This window comes from Primulina huaijiensis, chromosome 13 (assembly GCF_012295235.1).
Source record: "Primulina huaijiensis isolate GDHJ02 chromosome 13, ASM1229523v2, whole genome shotgun sequence".
In the NCBI taxonomy this organism is placed as follows: domain Eukaryota; kingdom Viridiplantae; phylum Streptophyta; class Magnoliopsida; order Lamiales; family Gesneriaceae; genus Primulina; species Primulina huaijiensis.
This window is the reverse complement of record NC_133318.1, coordinates 11350037-11374587: the sequence shown is the minus strand read 5'-3', so window position 1 is coordinate 11374587 and position 24551 is coordinate 11350037. Positions and strand designations below refer to the sequence as shown.

Below are 24551 nucleotides of genomic sequence, written 5' to 3'. Positions count from 1 at the left end.
ATTTTCCTTTTCTTTCATGTTCATGTTCATGACATAGCACCTATCTTCAATATTCATGAATTTCTTTCATATTTAATAGATAACAATGGAATATGGTGCTATGTTTTCATCAATAAACATACTAACAATGTACATATAGCAATACTCAATGGGAAGCATTTGAAAGTCATAATATTACTCATGTATTACTTCAAGAACATGCCAACTTACAGTCCAAGTGTATGAATACTGGTTTGATGCGATGTTTCTTACTCCTATACTACCAAATATATCAATAATCCAATTACTATGTTTATACTATATGAAAGTCACCCCTACATATATAACAATCAAAAGAGATGAAAACTCACCCCAAGGATGTTCTTGTGTTGTAGAACTAAATTCTAACTTCAAATTGAAAAAAAAAAAAGGAAGAAAAGATCACTTGGAGGAAGAGTTTTTGGTTTTCGTGAAGGCAAATGGAGAAACTGGTGTTGATGCTAAGAATTTCGAAACATATCTTTTCACATAGAAGGCGGCGCTCGGGCGGTAAGATCTTACCACTCGGGCACTGAACTTTCTGCCCTGCACACTATTTCATCAAAGATTTCTCCAGAAACGTCTCTTACTTTTGTAATTTGAAAAAATGGTAAACATAAAAGTTGTAGCCCTATGTCGTGGCTTGCATCTCCAATTGTTTTCATGTCATTTGGAGGACTGAGTAAAAATGTATCCTCAATCTACCAAAATATGTCATTGTACGAATGACAATACACATGACACACTTCGGGGCGCTGTTGGATTGTCTTACACAATGATTTTGACAAAATCTGAAACATGAAAGTTGTAACCTTATATCTTAGCTTTCTAATGGTTGTGGTCTCACACAATTTGGATCAATATCCAAACCCTTATGCTAAAACCCGTAAGAACTATCATATTTTTCATCTCATTTCCTGCATTTCCATACCAACTTTCATTACACTACATTATCTACAAATCTTACTATAACTATTTAGACATATATTTTTTCTCAATACGCCATGGACAATATATAAATCATATTCAATCTCACTATTGATACTGTGAGAACCCAGAATTTTCGAAGCAAATCATGTAAGAATTTAAAACCCAAAAACTAAGCTCACAACTTTAATCGTGACTACAAATCTCAAGTAATAACTTAAATTTTCAGCTAACACGGCTCAAGGAGGTAGCTCCAAAGCTCGGGGATTAGCTCAACGGGAAGCTATGCCATAAGAAACCGCAACAATCGAAGAATCATCATCGGAGAAGTAAACCCTCAGCTCAAGGACTCAATCTTTTAGCTCTATGAAGCTCAACCATGCTTGTCCTAAAAGGACCAAAAAGGGAGCTAAAGGAAGAGCTAAGAGATTGGACAAATTTATTATGTAAGAAATGTCTATTTAGAAAACCTAGATGACTCTTGGTGCTTGGATAGATTTTTGACCACAATGAATGCTTTCTAGGGGTGCAAGGGGTCGGCCAAGGGGATTGAAAAGCCATGTTTTTCTTCTAAAATAGCACATGATCCTCACACCAAAGGCACTTTAAAAAATTCTCAAAGGCTCGCAAAATTTTGGCCGCCTACATTCACCTCTCGTTCGACACCATAGTAAAAGAAAGAAGAATATTGTGACTATCATTTCATACAATAATTTGTCGTTGATACTGTCATAAAGATCCGATCTAGGTTCGGTCATCATTTGGCTAAAATCCAGCAAGTTTCGTTCAACCAAATTCTGTACAGTTCAAACCGTAACTTCGAGAATTATAAGTGGGTTTTTTTTACGTATCTTCATGTAATTTAAAACTTAGCATAAAATTACACGACATGCTTGAATGTGTGTCCATATTTTTAAAAAATCAGTATGTTATAATTTAAAAATCTCGATCGATGTATGAAATGTCCTTCTGATTTCGATATTCCTTGACTCTGCTAAATTCCTTTCGAATTCTAATAAGTTTTGTTCGATAAGTTGAATTCTTGGACACACTGTTACAAATCGATTTGTATATGGGACGATAATTGTAATTCTGTCTGGCCCCCATCAGTGGGTATAAAACCGTGTTCTGGCCCCCATCAGTGGGTATAAAACTGTGTTCTGGCCTCACCCCTTAGAGGACTAAAATATTGAGGACAATTTGACCATAGAAATGAGATGCATAACAGTGTTGTGTTTGTTCTGAATTGTTTTTGATTTGTTTCTGATTTGCTCTGAAATAGTTTGATAACCTTTGTCTCATAATTCGAATTTGATTCGATTCCGTTATGATAAGTCAAAAGTAATAAGTTTTAAAATTTTATTAAAAAGATGCTTTAAATATTAAGTCCTATATGTATCTTTGGAAAACCGATCAACCCCACTTGCTGAGTGTTTCCCAAAACACTCACCGCTTACAAATTACAGATAAGAATAAAGAGCAACTGAATGAGGAGGAACAAGAAGCTTTCTGGGGATGGTGATTGAACAACAAGAATCAAGATTTTTATCTTTTCTTTTGTTTAGCTTCCGCAAAACTCTGATGTAATTTTTATTCTGTTGTCATGGTAAAGACAATATTTTATTTATGAAAAAGACTGGTTTATTTGGCTTTTATATACGAGGCTTATTGTTTTCAAGTAATTGTTAAACAATGCCGGATGTCACCGAAGCTTCGGTCTAGGGCGTGACATTTAAGTGGTATCAGAGCCGCCATGTTCATAATCCCGCTGGGATTTTGATAGACAAAATTTGATGAAATCAAGGTTTGGCAAAATCCTAGTGCATTCCTATCTGAATTAAACTCACCCTCGAATTCATTCAAGTCTTATGTCTTCGTCTCAAAATTTCCTTCGAAGTTCAAAGTCAATATCCTTCAATCATTCTTTAAATTCTTAGTATCCAAAAATTCCACAACAACTTTATTTATATTTTTGTGCCTTTCTATCCTTTATCGTTGTTCTGAAATTTTTCCCTCGATTTATGTTAGGAAATGGCAGGCAGACCACCTAGAAACAACCGAAACCCCCGCGACACCAATCAAAACGAAAATGAGAATTCACCACCATCACCTCTGAGGGTGAATCTTAGCCGAGAGGATATGATGGCAATAGCTTCTATTGTAGATGCTACTTTGCAAGGAATTGTGAACCCAATTTCCAACACTATCCAGCCGCCACAGAACCACAACCACGAGGAATTAAGTATCATTATGAATCCCTCCGAAAGAACGAAGTTCCAACCTTTGATGGCAAACCTGATCCAGAAGTCAGTCATAATTGGCTTAAGAATTTCGGAACTCAACTGCATGTACTAGAAGTACCTGAAGGACTTAGAGTGGAAGTTGTGACACCGTTTCTGGAAGATCCTGCGTGCAAGTGTTGGGAAACAATATCATCATCTTTGTCCGAGATTGAGCAGATCTCATGGCAAATATTCGGAAGGGAATTTTTGAAGCAATATCACCAAGAAGAATTTCGTTTGCAAAAGTTGAGCGAGTTTGAAAATTTTAAACAGAAATCAGACATGACAGTGATGGAAATAAGAACAAGAGATCTTTTGTCTGTCAGTGCTCAGAGTGACCCCAAATTCAAAAGGCCAAACTATTCAAGTGGCCCCCAAAAATGAACCTTTACCAACGCAGTCAACAAGGAAGGGAAGTGGTGCGCTACTTGTTGGCAGAATCACATCGGAGAATGTTATAGGAAAACGGGGGCTTGTTTCAAATGTGGAAAGGTGGGTCATCAGATTAAAGATTGTCATTAGAACAAAGATAAAGAGACTGGACTAGGGATGGGTACGGTAGGGTATACCGTACCGAACTACGGTACCGTATACCGTACCGTAAATATCGGTATTGAATTTTCCATATCGATACCGATACCGGAAATTCGGTATACCGCATATTCGGTATACCGAATTTTCGATATGAATAAGTTCATACCGGATACCGTACCGACACCGAAAATTTTTTCGGTATACCGACATTTTTTCTGTATACCGAACTTAAATTTATAAAAAAAATAATAAAAAATTATTTTCGGTATTTCGGTGTATACCGAAATACCGAAAAAAAAATAATTACGTACCGATGCCGATACCAAAAATTTCGGTACGGTATCGAAATTTTCGGTATATCGATTTTTTCGGCATTTTTTCGGTACGGTATTTCGATATTTCGATATTTTGGTATATTTTCCCAGCCCTAGACTGTTCCCCGTAAACCAAATGAAAACAAGACTAACGCTCGGGTATATGCTATAACCCAGGAAGAAGCTGATAACACCAACGATGTGGTGGCAGGTACTGTTTGACTCAATGAAATGCCTGCTTATGCCTTGTTTGACTGTGGTGCTACTCACTCATTTTTTTCTAAATGTTTTGCTAAAAAGCTGAAACTTGAGCATGAAAATCTTAGTGAACCGTTAAGAGTTGCAACACCTGCTAGCAAAACAATTGAAACCCATAAGGTATATCGAAACTGTAAGTGTAGCATCAGTAAACAAATCTTTGAGGCAGAATTAATTCAACTCAACATGATTGAGTTCGACATCCTTCTTGGAAAGGACTAGTTAGTTAAACACCATGACATGGTAGACTGCCAAAAGAAAAATGTTAAACTTCAGGCTCCGACACAAAAGGAAATCATATACCATGGAAAGTCCAAGGAACAAAAATCCGTACTATCTGCCTCACAAACCTGGAAGGCCATAAAATTTGGTGAGGAAATCTACCTGGCAATGATCAACGAATGTCAGAGAAGAAACTACTCGAAAATTGGAAGAAATTCCAATCATCCAAGAATTTCCAGATGTCTTTCCCGAAGATTTACCGGGTGCGATACCGGACAGAGAAGTGGAATTTGAAATCAATTTGGTCCCTGGTGCTGTACTAATTTCAAAGGCACCATACCGAATGGCTCCAGCTGAATTAAAAGAGTTAAAGAAGCAACTTTAGTAGTTATTAGAAAAGAAACAAATTCGACCTAGTGCATACCCGTGGGAAGCCCCAGTCCTATTTGTAAAGAAAAAAGATGGAAGCATGAGGCTATGCATTGATTATAGAGAGTTAAACAAAATCACAATAAAGAATAAATACCCACTCCCAAGGATAGATGATCTTTTCGACCAACTAAAAGAAGCCAAGGTCTTCTCAAAACTTGATCTAAGATCAGGTTACCATCAGCTGAAAGTTAAAAAAGATAATATTTGTAAAACAACTTTTAGGACAAGATATGGACACTATGAATTCACGGTAATTCTTTTTGGTCTAACAAATGCTCATGCAGCATTCATGTACCTTATGAACCGAGTATTCAAGCCATACCTTGATAATTTTGTTGTAGTTTTCATAGATGATATCCTTGTGTATCACAAAGTGAGGAAGACCATCGAGAACATCTGCGTCTCACCTTGCAGACACTGCGAGAAAAAGAATTCTATGCCAAACTCAAGAAGTGTGAATTTTGGCTAAAAAATGTTGCGTTTTTAGGCCATATAATCTCTAAATTAGAGGTGTCATTGGACCCTAAGAAAGTAGAGGCGATCAGAGACTGGCCACAACCAAACACAGTAACCGAAATAAGGATTTTTCTGGGTTTAGCTGGCTACTATAGAAAATTTGTGGAAAGATTTTCTTCGATAGACATTCCTCTCACCAAACTTACTCAAAAGAATTAAAAATTCATTTGGAATGAAGCATGTGAGAAAAGTTTCGAAACCCTTTAAAGAAAGCTCGCATCTACGCCAGTACTAATTCTGCTCGAGGATGGCAAGAATTTCACAATATATAATGACGCTTCAAAGGGAGGATTAGGGTGTGTACTGATGCAGGAAGGTCAGGTAATTGCCTATGCATCACTGCAATTAAAACCTTACGAGCAAAATTACCCAACTCATGATCTTGAGGTAGCGACAATCGTATTTGCGCGAAAGATCTGGAGACATTACCTTTATGGGGTAAAATGCGAAGTATTTACTGATCACCAGAGCCTCAAATACATATTCACCCAAAAAGAAATAAACATGAGGCAAAGAAGGTGGATTGAACTTCTGAAAGATTATGATTTATCAATCAATTACAATCCGGGTAAGGCAAATAAGGTGGCAGATTCTTTGAGCTGAAAGGAACATTGGGAAAGTAAGTTTATCTTCTCTATCAGCGCAACCATGCCTTCGGGAATCGATCAAATTAAAACAAAGCCAAGATCCCTATATCACAAAAATCAAGGAACAAATTCAAGAAAGAAAAGCCCAAGAATTCCAGACTGATAAAAATGGTGTTCTTTGGATGAAAGGACGGTTATGTGTGCCAGAAGTTGATGGTATTCGAGAAGAAGTAATGGCTGAGGCACATAAAAAGAAACTTTCAGTCCATCCAAGATTCGTATCACGATTTTGGAAAAGTTTTCAAAAGGCACTGGGGACCAAAGTCACTCTCAGCACGGCCTATCATCCACAGACTGATGGCCAAACTGAAAGAACAAATCAAACCCTTGAGAACATGTTGAGGGCGTGTGCCCTGGATTTTCATGGAAATTGGAATGAGCAGTTACCTCTTATAGAATTTGCTTATAATAACAGCTATCACAGCAGTATTGAAATGGCTCCGTATGAACCGTTGTACGGCCGAAAGTGTAGGTCACCTTTGTACTAGGATGAAGTTGGAGAAAAGGCTAACATTGAACATGAGCTTGTTCAAGTAACCATTAACAAGGTCGCCATAATCCGAGAAAGACTCAAGACAGCTCAAGATAGACAAAAGAGATGGGCAGATTTAAAGAGAAGACCTTTGGAATTAGAGATCGGTGAAAAAGCATATGTTAAAGTCTTACCTATGAAAGGAGTTGTTTGGTTCAGCAAATCCGGAAAGCTAAATCCAAGATATGTAGGACCATTCGAAATACTGGATAAAATGGGAACCCTAGCTTACCGACTAGCTTTGCCACCAGATATGTCCAAAATTCAAAACGTTTTTCACATATCACAACTAAGGAAATATATCCCAGACCCAAGTCACATCCTTAAAGTTGCACCGCTGATGATCGAAGAACACTTGAACGAAGAGCTGAAGTATGAAGAAGTCCCTATTCGAATAGTGGACACCAAAGATCAAGTGTTAAGACACCAAACAATCCCATATGTCAAAGTACAGTGGTCAAATCATACAGAACGAGAAGAACTTGGGAACTAGAAGAAGGGATGAGCACACAATATCCATATCTTTTCAAAAAATTGAGCAGATCCAAGTTTCGAGGACGAAACTTCCAATAAGGAGGGTGGGATGTAAGAACCCAGAATTTCCGAAACAAATCATGTAAGAATTTAAAACCCGAAAACAAAGTTCACAACTTTAATCGTGACTATAAAACTCAAGTAATAACTTTAATTTTCAGCTAACACGGCTCGAGGAGGTAGCTCCAAAGCTCGGGGATTAGCTCAATGGGAAGCTATCACTACAAGAAATTTAAGAATTAACAACTTTTTTACAACGATTTTAGTAAAAACGGTTGTCATAGAGTGTTTTTAAGGGTTAATGACAACAGTTCTATAAAACCGTTGTCGTTGAGCTTTAATGACAACAGTTTATAGAACCGTTGTCTATTAGTGTGTTTTCTGAACAAATAACAAAGGTTTATGTGATCTGTTGCCATATTTAGCAACGGTTTTACTAAAACCGTCGCTAATTTCAAAATTGCGACGGTTTTGCTAAAACCGTCGCTAATTTCAAAATTGCGACGGTTTTGCTAAAACCGCCGCTAAATTTAGCGGCGGTTTAAAGTAAAACCGTCGCATTATTGAAATTAGCGACGATTTTAGTCCAACCGTCGCTAATTTTCGCGACAGTTTAGCAAAACCGTCGCAAAATTGAAACATGCGACAGTTTTGAAAATACCGCCTTAATTAGCGACGGTTTTAACAATAACCGTCGCAAACTGTGTATAAATACAACCATTTTCGATCCATTTTCTTCCACTTCACAACACTTAAAATTTTTCTCTCATACACAATTTTACCACTTCACAACACTTAAAATTTTTATCTCTTACACGATTTTAGATTCAACTCCTAGAATTTATTAAAATATATTCTAAGAATTTATTAAATTATTAAAAGTAATTTTTTATTTTTCGTAAAATATTAGCGGCGGAAATCATAAAAAACCGGCGCTAAATTAGCGAAAGACTTTATGGACAAACCGTCGCTAATTTTAGCGACGGTGTTTAAACAATTGTCGCTAATTTTAGCGATGGTTGTATAAACCGTCGCTAATTAGCAACGGCTTTGCATAAAACCGTCGCTAATTTTATTTGCGACGGTTTTTTGAAAATTGTCGCAAATTGCAACTACGACAACGGTGAAAAACCGTTGTCTTTAAGCGAAACTTTTATCAACGGGAGCTTTAACAACAGTTTTAAAAGGGCTACGACAACGGTTAAAAACCATTTTTGTAGGGCAATTTTTTGCAGTGTATGCTATAAGAAACCGCAACAATCAAAGAATCATCATCGAAGAAGTAAACCCCAGCTCAAGGACTCAATCTTTTAGTTCAATGAAGCTCAACCATGCTTGTCCTAAAAGGACCAAAAAGAGAGCTAAAAGAAAAGCTAAGGGATTGGACAAATTTATTATGCAAGAAATGTCCTTTTAGAAAACTTAGATGACTCTTGGTGCTTGGATGGATTGTTGACCACAATGAATGCTTTCTTGGGGTGCAAGGGGTCGGCGAAGGGGATTGAAAATCCATGTTTTTCTTCTATAAATAGCACATGATCCTCAGACCAAAGGCACTTCAAAAAAATCCTCAAAGGCTCCCAAAATTTTGACCCCCTACACTCACCTCTCTTCCGACACCATAGTAGAAGAAGGAAGAATATTGTCACGGTCATTTCATACAATAATTTGTTGCTGATACTGTCATGAAGATCCGGTCCAGGTTCGGTCATCATTTGGTCGAAATCCAGCAATTTTGTTCAACCAAATTCTACATAGTTCAAACCATAACTTCGAGAACGGTAAGTGGGTTTTTGTTACGTATCTTCTTGTAATTTAAAACTTTTCATAAAATAACATGACAATCTTGAATGTGTGTCCATATTTTTTGAAAATCAGTACGTTATAATTTAAAAATCTCGATCGATGTATGAAATGTTCTTCTTATTTCGATATTCCTTGACTCTGCTAAATTCCTTTCGAATTCTGATAAGTTTTGTTCGATAAGTTGAATTCTGTGACACACTGTTACAAATCGATTTGTATATGAGACGATAATTGTAATTCTGTCTGGGCCCCATCGATGGGTATAAAACAGTGTTCTAGCCCCCATCAGTGGGTACAAAACTGTGTTCGGTGTGGCCCCTTAGAGGACTAACATATTGGGGACAATTTGACAATAGAAATGAGATGTGTAACAGTGTTGTGTTGTTCTTAATTGTTTCTGATTTGCTCTGAATCGTCTGATAACCTTTGTCTCGTAATTCGAATTTGATTTTGATTCCGTTATGATAAGTCAAGAGTAGTAAGTTTTAAAAGTTTATTAAAGAGATGCTTTAAAGATTAAGTTCTATATGTATCTTTGAAAAATCTATCGACCCCCACTTGCTGAGTGTTTCCCAAAACACTCACCCCTTACAAATTTCAGATAAGAATGAAGTGCAACTGAATGAGGAGGAACAAGAAGCTTTCTGGGGATGGTGGTCGAACGACAAGATCAAGAATCAAAATTTTTACCTTTTCTTTTTTTTTTAGCTTCCGCAAATACTCTGATGTAATTTTTATTCCGTTGTCATTGTAAAGACTATTTTATTTATGATAAAGACTGGTTTATTTGGCTTTTCGATACGAGGATTATTGTTTTCAAGTAATTGTTAAACAATGTCGGATGTCATTGACACTTCGGTCTCGGGGTGTGACAGATACCTCAATCAACAAGTGAAACATAATGAGTCAACTAACCACATAATAAATTACATAAACGCATCGTTAATAATTTGTACGAGTAACCGGACATTACAGTATGATTGCATGATTAAATGATTATATGGCATGTTTTCATAAAATTGAAGGATTTTACCCGAATATTCAATAATAGGCAGGGGAAAAGAGACCGGGGACGACCAAGACTAGAATAAATATTTTTTCACTAAATATTTTCAAGGCTTCTAAATATGATTAAAAATGATTTAATTTTTCTAAAAAAATTGGAGTTCGAGTTATTTTACAAGTCGAGCTCTATTTTTCTCGAGAAGCTGGTTTTGGGCAAACGAGGAGTTTTTAAAAGATCAAAAATATTATTTTTGGAAACTATATTGTATGATTCCAAGCTTCAGATGGTATCAGAGCCATGAAAATAGTTTGGTTTATGATTTGGCACTTTTTATTCAATGAATATATTTGGTATGAAAGAAACTGTTCAAAACAGTTTAAATGAAGAATATGATATGATTTACTTGAAAATTTAGATTTATTAAATAAATGGACTATTCCTAAGATAGAATTTAAAATGATCTATAAGTTAAGAACTTTTGAAAAAATTGGTTTTAAAAAAGTAGTTAAAACAACATAATCTTTGGTACCTCTTCATAATGAAGAAATGGTTATTAGATTGTTAAACAATAAAAATATTTCACCTTATATGAAAAATTATAGATTTATTCATATAGGTTTAATACAAATTGCTTTTAGACCTTTAACTTTAGAAATTTTACCAGAAAGCTTTATAGCAGCTTTAAGAGATGGAAGAAATTTAAATTGGAAACAATCTCTTTTGGGAATAATTCAATCTAGTCTGGCACATGGTCCAGTATATTTTGATGTTTACCCTAATTTATCTTTTTCTCTGTCTGATATAAATATATTAGACTCTTTAACATTAAATGTTAAAACTCATGGTTATAATTATACTCCTAGAACATAAGCAATATGTATCTGTTATCTTATTTATTATAAACCATTATTTACACTGAATCCTATGTGTAAAAGAATAGATAAAAAAATTAAATGAAACTATTCTAATAGAAACTAATTTTAATAGATCTAATATCACAACCCGTAGAGTAGATCTATAAAATTGGAAGAAATTGAATTTCCAGAAAACTAGATAATTGAACAAGCTGTTCTTAGAAATCTTATAATAAATAGAGATTTACAGCAAGTTATTCAAAATAACGAAGTATCTGTTCAAATACAGTTCAATAATGAACAAAGAAGATTATTACCTTCATCTGTCTATGCTAGATCAAGATTTAGTCATTCTTTTATTTCACCTCTGGATTATATGGTGGATATTCCACAAACTTCTAAAGCTTCAATTTCTCAAATCAGAGAAGAAATAGAATCTTCAACAGAAGATTTAATTATTAATCAAAATAATATTGTTCATCAAAGTAACTCTCAAAAAGTTAAAGAAACTGATACTGTTTCAGAAATGAATTTTACTACTTAATGGATAGTAAACCAAAAATTGATTTTACTAAAGGATCTCTTGCTAGAGCAAAGATCAATGCAGAATTTTATTTACCCAAATAGGAATCTTTCAGGGAATGGTATTTTAAAAGTTTCTCTGAAGAAGAATTTGAATACATTGTCACAGAATTTTATAAATACTGTGAAAACCAAAATAGATTAATACATTTTGTTCCTTGGTTTTTTAAAACTTTTATTATAGATTATATATCTATTCTTGAAAAAAATTATAAACTTTCTTCGGGACAGATTCAAAAATCTGTTTATCCTCCTCAACAATCTTTTATTATAGAAAATAATAATAAAATTTTAAATTTTACTGCTTTTTTATAATTATTTGATAATGATATGTTACAATAACTGTTAAACACATTAATCAGATAATTGAAAAATAAAATTAGACAAATTTATATCTTACGATAATAGGAGAAGAAATAGTTTATCTTAAAGATCGAATAGATAAAATTATTATAGCTATTAATCAAATTAAACTAGATGTTTATCTACAAACTAAGGAAGAAGAAACTAATATTATTTATATTGCAAGTTCTTCTATTAAATCCCCTCCAGAAAAAAAAGATTTTAAATTTAAGTCTTCTGTTTCTGATATAGAAAAATTATTAGAAGAAAAATTTTAAAATCTTAATTTAAATACTCTTAATGAAGAGTTTGAAAATAATCCTTCTGATGAAGAAATTAATAAAATAAAATGGACAGATAAACCTACCCAATCTAAATATTATTACGATAGAAATACTCCCATGGATGTTCTTGTTGAAGAACAAGAATATATTTTCTCAAATAGATATAATTGGAAAAGTATATATGAATGGAATATTGATAGGGTTAGTGATAAACAAATTTATAATATTGCTCACAGAATGCTTATGTATAGTACTGTGTGTAAAACTTCAGGTAATACAGATAAAAATATTGCTAGAATAATTATAGCAGGATTTACTGGCCAACTAAAAGGTTGGTGGGATAAATATTTTAAATTAATCCCAAAAAGATGATATTTTCAATTCAATAAAAATTGAAAATAATATTCAATTAGAAAATGTAGTTTATTCATTAATAATGACAATGATTCAACATTTCACTAGTAGATTTACTGATAGTAGTGAACAAATTCGTACTTTATTAAGTAATCTAAAATGTAAAACACTTACTGATTTTAGATGGTATAAAGATACATTCTTATCTCGTATTTATGAGATACCAGACTGTAACAATAGTCTTTGGAAAGCTAAGTATATAGATGATTTACCTTTTCTATTTGCTGAATGAATTAGAAAAGTTTTAAGAAAAGATGATACATATATCCCTCATGAAGATTATACTTATGGAAAATTAATAAGTATTTGTATTCAAGANCAACATTTCACTAGTAGATTTACTGATAGTAGTGAACAAATTCGTACTTTATTAAGTAATCTAAAATGTAAAACACTTACTGATTTTAGATGGTATAAAGATACATTCTTATCTCGTATTTATGAGATACCAGACTGTAACAATAGTCTTTGGAAAGCTAAGTATATAGATGATTTACCTTTTCTATTTGCTGAATGAATTAGAAAAGTTTTAAGAAAAGATGATACATATATCCCTCATGAAGATTATACTTATGGAAAATTAATAAGTATTTGTATTCAAGAGGGTTTAGCTCTCTGTAATGAATTAAAATTAAATAATCAAATTAAAAGAAAAAATTTACTTGAGAAAAAACAATTAGGTAAATTTTTTGATCAATTTGGTATGGACCTACCTTATAAAGGTAAGAAAAAAATAAAAGATAAAGAAGAAAGACCTTATAGAAAGAAAAGAAATTTTTCTGAAAGACAAAGAGATAAAAAGAAGAAAAGAAAAGAAAGCTGTGATTTACGGAAAGCAGAAAAATACAAAAACAAATTAATAATTTGTAGAAAATGCAAAAAGTCAGGACATTATGCTAATCAATGTTGGGCTAAAAACAAAATTAATAATTTAGATATAGATGAAAATCTAAAAGAAACATTATTTAAAATAATAATGGATTCAAATAATAATTCTGATAGTGAGTCTGATAATTCTTCAGAATCATTTGAATCAGAAGAAATTAATGAAATAGAATCTAATACTTCTGATTTAGAAAAATGTGATAATTGTATACAAGAAAAATCTTGTATAAATCATATAGATGAGAATAATGATAAAAATGATCAGTTTTATAAATTTATGTCTCAATTTCAAGATTTAAATATTAATGTTTTAACTAATAATAATATTTTAGAATTCTTTAAAATGATTAAGGATCTAATATTAAAATCTACAATTATTTATCAAATGTAAAATACTGCTTCAACTAGCAGTAATAACATTTTTGTTAAACAAGAACACGTTTATTCTATGAAAGAAGTAAAAAAACTTCTACAAAAAAAATATAGTAAACAAAATCATGTTACTATACATGATTTAGTTAAAGAAATAGATAATCTTAAAGATCAAATAAAAATTTTACAATACAATAATAATAGTTTAAATTATCGTATTTCAGTTATTGAAAATAATAATAACAATTCAATTAATAATTCTGAAAGTTTTGAAAATATTCAAGATATTACATTTCCTAATTATAATCAAAAATATTTATCTGTTTTAAGTATGATAATATCTCAAAAGTGATATACTAATATTACTTTATTAATTGATATTTCTTATAAGAAGAATTTAATTGCCATGATAGATAGTGGTGCAGATTTAAATGTCATACAGAAACGATTAATTCCTACTAAATACTTTTATAAAACTACTCATTCTCTCTCTCATGCAGGACGAGAACCTTTAGAAATAAATTATAAATTACCTAAAGCTTATATTTGCAAAGATAAAAACTGTATTCAAACCAGTTTTTTTTAGCTAAGGATATTTCTAGCCAACTAATACTTAGACTTCCTTTTATATATCAAATTTATCCTTTAACTTATGTTGATAAAACAGGTATAATAGGAACCTATCAAAGTAACCCTATTTCTTTTCAATTTATAACTAAATCTGCTCACATAATTTTCAATGAATTACAAGAAAAGATTGATAGAAAAACTTTTCAAATTAATTCTTTAAAAGAAGAAGATTTTAAGGAAACAAATATTACTAACAAGGCAAGACCTTGTCAAATGAATTCTGAATATTTAGAATTATGTAAGAATGAAATTCATTCTTTATTAGATAAAGGTTTAATCAAACCTTCTCAATCTCCTTGGTCATGTACTGCTTTTTATGTTAATAAACATTCTGAGCAGGAAAGAGGAGTTCCTAGATTAGTCATAAATTATAAACATCTTAATAAGGTTTTGAAATGGATTAGGCATCCTATTCCTAATAAAAAAGATTTATTAGATAGACTTGTTAATGCAATTATATTTTCAAAATTCGATTTAAAATCAGGATTTAGGCAGATTCAAATTAAATATATAAAACTGTTTTTAATGTTCCAATAGGACATTATGAATGGACAGTTATGCCCTTTGCACTTAAAAATGCCCCTTTAGAATTTCAACAAATTATGAATGATATTTTTTTTTATCAGTATTGCAATTTTTAATTGTTTATATTGATGATATTTTAGTATTTTCAAATGACATAGAAACACACTTTAAACATTAAGATATGTTTAAAAATATTGTTATTCAAAATAGTCTTGTTATATCAAAATAAAAAATGATTTTATTTCAAACAAATATTAGATTTCTTGGTCTTACGATTGAAAAAAGAAAAATAATTCTTATACAAAGAAGTATAGAATTTGGTTCAAAATTTCCTGTTATTATAACTGATAAAACTCAGTTATAAAGATTTTTATGAAATTTAAATTATATTTCTTCTTATATTAAAAATTTTATAAATGATTCAGTTATCTTATATGATAGATTAAAGAAAAATCATTTACCTTGGTCTACTAAACATACTGAAGCAGTTAAAAATATAAAAGAAAAGGTTAAAAATCTTCCTTGTCTTATGCTTGCTAATCCCCAATGGGACAAAATTGTTGACATAGATGATTCAGATATAGATTTTGGAGGTTTTAAAACAAATAGACCCCAAAACATAACAATAATATTTAATCAGATTTTATTCTGGGAAATGGAATAATGCCCAGAAAAATTATTCCAAAATAGCAAAAGAAATTTTAGCTATTGTGAGATGTATTTTAAAATTTCAAGATGATTTATACAATCAAAAGTTTATTATAAAAAACTGATTGCAAATCTGCAAAATTTATGTTTTTAAAAGATTTTAAACATGATGTGTCTAAGCAAAATTTTGCAAGATGGCAGGCACATTTAGCTTCTTTTGATTTTGAAATCATTTATAAAAAAAGTGAAGATAATCACTTACCAGATTTCTTAACTCGAGAATATTTATCTTAATTTTTCTATTTACATATATGAATTCTCGAGGTCGTAGAGATTCCGCTTACAGAGGAAGAGGTGGTAGGAGAAAACCCCCTAATATTATTGCCCAGCATGGTAAACAGAGGCTAATTGCCCAGAACCTATATAGTTCATCTGCCAGTAATACTAAGCAAAATGAGTTATACAATGAATTTCAAGAATTCTTGAAACAGAAATAGAGAAGTAATACAGATTCTTAGTCTCAAACATCATATGCTAACATCAATAAAAATGATAAAGGTGATTCTGCTATTTATATAGAGACAAAATATCGTGAATTAATTCTTCTTATAGAAGAAAAAGATACCCAATGGAAAAAACTCCATGGACTATTATGGAAAGATACTTAACCAATATATCATATGCATATGGTGCTTATAAGCAAAGAGGATTTTATGAAAATCTTCTATTATTTACAAAAAGTGTTGAAATAACTCACTTTTTTAATAATACTCAACAGAAAGGAAGTTATAACTTCTCCAAGTTTATCATCAAAAAGATTATATCTATTGAAGAATAGGGTATATCTCCATTGGTTGAAAAAGAATTTTATTCTCAAAATCATCAAATGAATTTCAAATTTAATTTTTGGGATTATGTTGAGAGTTTTAATAAAAATCTATTATATGAAAATGAAAAAAGAAAGCATACATGGTTTTTAAAAATCTGTGAAAATGTTTTCCATTATCAAATTACTAATTGGTTTTTAATATGGTGGAAAATATTTGGTCCATCAGCAAAAATTTTGCCCGAGGTTTTCATAAAATCAATGAATACTTGGTTAAATGTTTCCCCAAGTATTACAAAATCCTTTTCAGAACATTGGATTGATGGCAAGACTCTATGTCTATTCTTTATGGACTTTGAATGTCATGGATCTGGAAATGGTAACTAGAATTCGGTTACACTGATGAAAGCATCCCTTGTATATGGAGGGTCATTTCCACAAAATTTTGGGACAAATTATTAAGAGATGATCCAGATACTGGTAAGCCTTATGGCTATGAAACTCTTCAAAATATGGAGGAGAAAATTTATTTATATCAGAAAGATTTTCATAATCAACAAGAAAAAGAGAAAGACTCTATGAGTCCATTCAAGATATTGACTCAAAAATATTATGAGATTTATTGAAAAAATGATTGAAGTATATATTGATGAAATGAAGAAGAATCTTTATAAGAATATTGGATGTTCTGATTCCAAATCAGATAAATCAATGGCGTCCGAATCCAGTGAGAATCAATTCATTCATCTCATTCAAATGCAAGATGCATAAGACCCAGAGGAAAATATTCCTAATCTCTAGCATATCAGCTACATTTTTAAAAATTTTATAAAAGATAATCTTAAAGATGATTAGGACATTCATCTTTAATAAAGTTGTTGGGATATCACAAGTTGGTGGAATATAACTACAACCGATGGAATATTTCAAGTTGGTGGCATATCACTGTAGACTTTTTGATTTTTGTAACCATGTTACTATTTGCTTTAATAAAGCATTGTACTATTTTTATTTTTAGTTGGAATCCGAGGTTTGATGTCCGACTCTTCTTTCTATATATAGTTAGTTTCGTGTTCTTAAGAGGATACGGTCGAGTTTGCTCCCCTCTATTCCTCTCTTGTAAACAACCCTTCATAATAAAAGCTTCCACTTATTCAATCAATGCTTCTTTACTGATTACAACTTTGTAAATTTACTGTTTTTATTTTCAATTTTTATTTATAGTTTTTAATTTTTATATTTTATCGCTTAGCCTGAATGACAGGCTAAATCATTCGTGCTAAATCATACTACTTTACTATAGCATGATCTATATTTATTTGTAACTTGGAATGAAATTGAGATAACAAAAGATTTATTTAACTTTTGGAATTTAATGAAATATAAGAGTCTTTTGTTAGAACATAAAGTAAAAAGATGAATCAAGAAATGGTAAACACAAGATTCGAGTAACCAAGAAATAATAAATTCATGTTGTAGTCCTTCAGCCTGCTTAGCCGAGAGATGACGTTTAAGGCATTTATGGGTGATTTTTTTATGAATTTATGTTTCAAAGGTATCTCGGTAAAATCCTCTGTTGTTTAATTTCTTTGGTATATCTTTCATAAATCCTTTTATGTTTTGTAAAAGTTCCTAATAAGAACCTTATATTCTTTATTATTCTGGAATTTAAATGTCTCATTTTCTTAGCTCAGTTTGAGTTGAAGATGGTATATAGGCTGGAAACCAATAACCTCCATGTGTGCGAAAACCACTAAGAAAAAATTTGATAAAACAAAGCCACGTATCAGATTCAATTTGATTTTAAGCTTCAGATGGTTAACCAAATTGAGTAGGCCCAATTGCTCCCAAACTAGCAAGCCCAAAAACCAAGCCCATTTACATGTTAACTAAAATATAAATAACTAAACCAAGGGTTTTTCACCCCATAATTTACACCTTAAACCAGCCAAAACACACACTCGCACACACTAGAATTTTCGAAAATAAGGAGAAGAGAAAAGCTAGGATTCTTCGTCGCCCGTTCGTTCTTCCTCGCTGACGCTCACGTATTCGAGCGTTTTAAACGCAAAGACATGTTTTCTAAACTCCTTTACACATCATTCAAATAATAATATGCATGTTTAAATTGTTTTTGAATAAAAAAATTTGCGTTTGATGGTTTAACATTTTATCAAATATTTTCAAAAGTTTCAACGTTTTTACGTATATGTGATCATGATATGATTTCAAACGAGTACGCTGCCAACGTAGGATGTTGTTGTAATATCCAAGCCTGGTGAACGGTACAGTTTAAGATTTCGTATGTTTATTGATTATTTGGTTCAGATTAAACTTGATTTAGATGTTAAGAGTTGTGATTATGGGTCATAGTATTGTTGGTTATTATTGTTTGGTGGTATTGTTGATATTAGTTGATGAGTAGTTGTGTTGTATCAGCGTTGCGATTCGATTTTTGTTTCATAGAGTTGTTTTGGCTGAGAGCAGACCGCACCCGCGGTGATTTGTGCAGCGCACCCGCGGTCTTTATTGCAGATCTTGTGGAATTGCCGAAGAAACACCGCACCCGCGGTGGGATAGGTACCGTACCCGCGGTCGTCGATTTCAGAAATTTGGTTGAGGTGCCGAAGGCACACCGCACCCGCGGTGAGGTATGTAGTGCACCCGCGGTGCATGAACAGTAAAGTCGTGTTTTCGGATTTTTAGTGTTTAAATGGATGAGTTGGTCTCATTTTTCTCATTCTTTCCCCTCATTCTCGATTCTTCGGTGCTTGGGAGAGCTAGGGTTCCATTTCCTTTCTTTTCCTTCCTTTGATTCAAGTATCTTGTGGGAGTTTTGAAGTGTGAGCAAGGTTCTTGTTGGTTCAAGAAGCTAAGGTAAGCTTGTGGTATAGTTTATTGTTGGATTTTGGTGTTGGAGAAATCATGGGTTTGTTGATGGTGTTGGTTTTATGGATGATATGTTATGGGTTTGTATTTATTGGGTTATTGATGATTCTATTTATGGTTTATTGTTGTAGGTTGTGTACCAAGAGTATAGTAGCAAGTGTTGCAAGTGTTGTAAGTGGAATTCATTTCCTTGTGCTCACATGATAATATATGTATTGTGTTTCAATGGTTTTAAAGTGTTATTCCCTTCCATTGATTCATGCTATGTATTAATACACCTTGTTGCATATTAGAGACATTCTTATGTCTCAATTATGTTAAAGGGAATACAAAAGAAAATAGAGTCTTCAAAGTATTTGTTTTAATGCCAAAGAGAGAATTCAAATGTTTTATTGGATTGATAGATACATAGTCAGAGATTGCATGCAATAAGTTGATCAACGACCATAGGCTTATATCCCTCAGAGTTATCGATTCATATCGATGGGATAGAGGCACAGAGACAGAGATACTATATAGATATCAATCCAACAGAGAAAAGAGAAATACCATCGTTATTGTTATTCATTCTATGATATTCATGTTTCAGAGTTGATGGTATTTTATGTTTTCAAAGCCACGTTTTACAGAGTATGGTATATGTACATTGCTATGTAAGAGTTCCACTTGCTGAGTTTCATACTCATTTTAGTTATTCATGTGATGCAGATAAGAGTGACGGGCCGGGACGTTGATTGGAGCCGGGGTCATATGCATAAGAGAGGGAAGGAAGAAGACTATTTTGCAAGTATTTTGACATGATCACAAAAATGATGTTTTGTATTTTGTTGCCTCATTTGATTGATCATGTAATAACTTTTGTTTATATATGGTAATGTATTTTAAATCCTTCCTCCCTTCAAAGAAAATTTTAATTTCCGCTGCTATTTTATTAAAACCGGCCAGAGGTGTTACATTTATTGGTATCAGAGCACGGTTCTTCGGACCAATGCATATGACTTCGTCTACTTTCAACAGTCCGGGTATGTCTTCTTCTTCATCTATTCATTGTTATTGGTTGATATGTATTATGTGAGAACATTGTAGGAGTATGCCTCCTAAGAGAAAGGCTTCAGAGGGTGCGGATAGTTCTTCCTCTAGAATTGTTGATGAGTTCGGCAAGTTACTAAAAGAGCAAGCCAAGGTCCATAGTGAGCAGATCCAGCAGTTACTCCGTATGCAAGGAACAGGCCAAGGTAGAGGTCAAGGGAGAGGCCAAGTGGTTCAAGCGGTTGGAACTGATGGGATCTTTACTGCTTTTAAGAGGATGGATCCGGCTGAATTTGCAGGAAGCACTGATCCATTGGTGGCTGTAGAGTGGGTCAAAGCTCTTGAGGCGATATTTGATCATCTCACGTATGAAGACAAAGGCTGAGTGGATTTGCAGTATTCATGCTAGTCAAAGCTGCACGCATTTGGTGGAATGCTACCAAGGTAGGTGTTGATGTTCCGGCATTGAAGTGGCAAGAGTTCACGGATCTTTTCTATGACAAGTATTTCCAAGATGCACTTCGAGCTAGAAAGGTGACTGAATTTCTAGAGCTTCGTCAAGGAAGTATGAATGTTGATGAGTATATTCTGAAGTTCGAAGAGGGCTGTCTGTTTGCCCCATACATTGCATCCAATGACAAAGACAAGGGTGCTCATTTTATTAGAGGACTTCGAGCAGAAATCAGAAGGGACATCAATATGTCTAAGGCGGTGATATTTAAAGAGATTGTGTCTAAGGCTTTGTTGGCCGAGCAAGATGAGAAAGACATTGCCAGAGAGAGACAGGCGAGGAAGCAGTTTGTTGCAAAAAGAGGTCAAGGTTCGAGCCAAAGAGAAAATGACCATTTTAAAGGGAAAGGCAAGTTGGAGCCGAGTCCTAAACCACCGACAGTTCCATCTGAGCCTGAGAAGCCATTGTGTCCCAAGTGCAGTAGGCCTCACAGGGGTGAGTGCAGGTTTGGTACTAATACATGCTACAGATGTGGCACTGCAGGCCATATTGCCAAGGACTGCCCAAGAGGATCGAGCAAGGAGAAGGTGCAGGGTCGCATCATTACCATGACGAAGGAAGATGATGGAAATAAGGAAAGTATGCTCGCCAGTGCAGGTACTTCGCTGGTCCTTCCTTTTATTTCGTGTCTTGAGGCTAAGAAGTTGTTGTTTAGAGGTTGTGATGGGTTTTTGGCTTCGATTGTGGATATGGATAGAATTGTGAAGTTGAATCTTGATGATATTGATGTTGTGAGAGAGTTCCCTGATGTATTTGAGGATGATGTGCCGGGTTTACCGCCGGACAGAGATGTGGAGTTTGTGATTGATTTAGTCCCAGGTACGGTTCCTATTTCTAAGGCTCCGTACAGAATGGCCCCTACAGAGATGAAGGAGTTGAAGACGCAGTTGCAGGATCTATTAGATAAGTGTTTTATTCGGCCGAGTTCTTCGCCTTGGGGAGCTCCGGTTCTTTTTGTTAAGAAGAAAGATGGGTCGTTGCGACTGTGCATTGATTACAGAGAGATCAACAAAGTGACTATCAAGAATAAGTATCCGTTGCCACGGATAGACGATCTTTTTGACCAATTGCAAGGGGCTACAATGTTTTCGAAGATTGAGCTGCGATCTGGTTATTATCAGTTGATGGTTAGGGAGTCTGATATCCCTAAGACGGCATTTCGGACCAGGTATGGTCATTATGAATTTCTTGTTATGTCGTTTGGTATGACCAATGCTCCTTCAGTCTTCATGGATCTTATGAACCGAGTGTTCAAGCCGTATTTGGATAGCTTTGTCATTGTTTTTATCGACGATATTTTGATTTACTTCAAGACCAGAAAGCTTCATTCAGAGCACCTCAGAGTTGTTATTCAGTTGCTGAGAGAGAAGAGGTTGTATGCTAAGTCGAAGAAATGTGAGTTCTGGTTAGAGCAGATTTCTTTCTCAGGCCATGTTATCTCAAAGGATGGGTTAGCTGTTGATCCAGTGAAAATAGAGGCGATACAAAAGTGGCCTATCCCTACCACTGTATCAGAGGTACGCAGTTTTCTTGGTTTGGCGGGTTAATATCGTCGATTCATTTCAGATTTTTCCAAGATTGCCCTGCCGTTGACCAATCTGACGAAGAAGACTGTGAAGTTTGAGTGGTCCAATGAATGCCAAAGAGGATTCCAGGAGTTGAAAAATAAGTTGACGACAGCTCCGGTACTTGCTTTGCCCAGTGGTTCAGAGGACTTTGTTGTTTTTACCGATGCGTCGAAGAAGGGCCTTGGTGCAGTGTTGATGCAACGAGGTAAAGTTATAGCCTATGCTTCTCGCCAGTTGAAGGATTACGAGAAGAATTATCCTACGCATGATTTGGAGCTGGCAGTTGTGGTTTTCGCCCTGAAAATCTGGAGATATTATTTGTATGGCGAAAAGTGTGAAATTTTCACAAACCACAAGAGTTTAAAGTATTTGTTTTCACAGAAAGAACTTAATATGCGACAGAGACGGTGGTTAGAGCTTGTCAAAGATTATGATGTGATGATTAGTTATCACCCAAGGAAGGCGAATGTTGTAGCGGATGCATTGAGCCGTAAGTCGAGTTCTTCTTTAAGTTCTATGATTCAGCAGCCGTTGTTGTTAGATTTGCAGCGAGAGGAGATAGCTTTGGTGGTTCCGTGAACCATTGCTCGCTTTTCAGCGTTGATCATTCGGGCTACATTGACGGACAGGATCCGTAGAGAGCAGGCCAATGATGTACAGTTGATAGAGATGAGAGCCAGAGCAGAGGACAGAGGTAATTCAGAGTTTGGGATGAATGGAGATGGTTTGACGACATTCAGAGGCCGTATATGCATTCCTATTGGCAATGATATTCGATGAGACGTCTTGACAGAAGCACATACCGCGCCATACTCGATGCACCCAGGTAGCACCAAGATGTATCAGGATCTTTGTAGACTCTATTGGTGGCCAGGAATGAACAAGGATATTTCTATGTTCATTTCTCAGTGCCTAACTTGTTAGCAGGTGAAGATCGAGCACCAGAGACCTGCTGGGACATTGTTATCATTGTCGATTCCTCAATGGAAATGGGAGCACATTACGATGGATTTCGTGACTGGTCTTCCCAGAACGCAGAAAGTTTTTAACTCTATTTGGGTTATTGTTGATCGATTGACCAAGTCAGCACATTTTCTTCCAGTCAAGATGACATATTCTATGAACCAGTATGCTGAAGAGTACATAGCAGAGATTGTTAGACTTCATGGTGTTCCTGTGTCGATCGTGTCTGATCGTGATCCTAGATTTACTTCAGAGTTTTGGAAGAGTTTGCACAGAGCTATGGGTACACGGTTAGCATTTAGTACAGCATATCATCCCCAGAGCGACGGTCAGTCGGAGAGAGTTATTCAGATTTTAGAGGATATGCTCAGAGCTTGTACTATAGATTATCCTGGTAGCTGGGATTCCAAATTACCTCTTGTTGAGTTCACGTACAATAACAGTTACCAGGCGACAATTGGCATGGCACCTTATGAAGCACTTTATGGAAGAAAATGTAGATCACCCTTATATTGGGATGAGATTGGTGAGAGAAAGATGTTGGGTCCAGAGTTGGTCCAACAGACTGCTGATGTTGTTGCTGTTATCCGAGAGAGAATGAAGACAGCGCAGTTGAGACAGAAGAGTTATGCCGATGTGCGTCGTAGGCCATTGCAGTTTGAGGTTGGCGACCATGTGTTCTTGAAGATAGCACCTCTTAAAGGTGTTATGCGGTTTGTCAAAAAGGGAAAGTTGAGTCCGAGATTTATTGGTCCATTTGAAATATTGGACAGAGTCGGTGATCAAGCTTACAGGTTAGCCCTACCGCCAGATCTTGATAGAGTTCATAATGTTTTTCATGTCTCTATGCTCAGGAAATATATTCCGAATCCTTCCCATGTTCTTCGCCACGAGCCATTGGATTTGACGCCGAATTTTACGTACCAAGAGATTCCGGTCCAGATTCTGGATCGCAAAGTTAAAGTGTTGAGGAACAAAGAGATCGGCATTGTTAAAGTCCTTTGGAGGAATCATCTGATTGAAGAAGCCACGTGGGAACCAGAGGATGAGATGAAAGAGAAGTATCCTGAGTTGTTTGTGCAGTGACGTCAATTTCGAGGACGAAATTTCCTCTAAGGAGGGGAGATTGTAATATCCAAGCCTGGTGAACGGTACAGTTTAAGATTTCGTATGTTTATGGATTATTTGGTTAAGATTAAGT

At 34.3% G+C, this 24551-nt stretch overlaps 1 protein-coding gene across 1 annotated transcript; it reads left to right on the top strand.

Moving 5' to 3' along the window:
* Positions 1 to 2976: 2976 nt before the first annotated feature.
* On the top strand, positions 2977 to 24436 carry LOC140991210 (uncharacterized). Its single transcript, XM_073461156.1, has 6 exons — positions 2977 to 3187; positions 3554 to 3719; positions 5210 to 5441; positions 5816 to 5890; positions 6639 to 7097; positions 23315 to 24436. Exons 1-6 carry the CDS (start codon positions 2977 to 2979, stop codon positions 24434 to 24436), a joined length of 2265 nt encoding a protein of 754 aa, XP_073317257.1.
* Positions 24437 to 24551: the final 115 nt, after the last annotated feature.

Excerpts from the sequence above, each read along its gene's own strand:
- LOC140991210 (XM_073461156.1), top strand. The coding sequence starts at position 2,977 with ATGGCAGGCAGACCACCTAGAAACAACCGAAACCCCCGCGACACCAAT. Across the intron at positions 3,188-3,553 it reads CCACAACCACGAGGAATTAA|TGCTCAGAGTGACCCCAAAT; the intron begins GTATCATTATGA and ends TTTGTCTGTCAG. Across the intron at positions 3,720-5,209 it reads CTTGTTTCAAATGTGGAAAG|GACAAGATATGGACACTATG; the intron begins GTGGGTCATCAG and ends AACAACTTTTAG.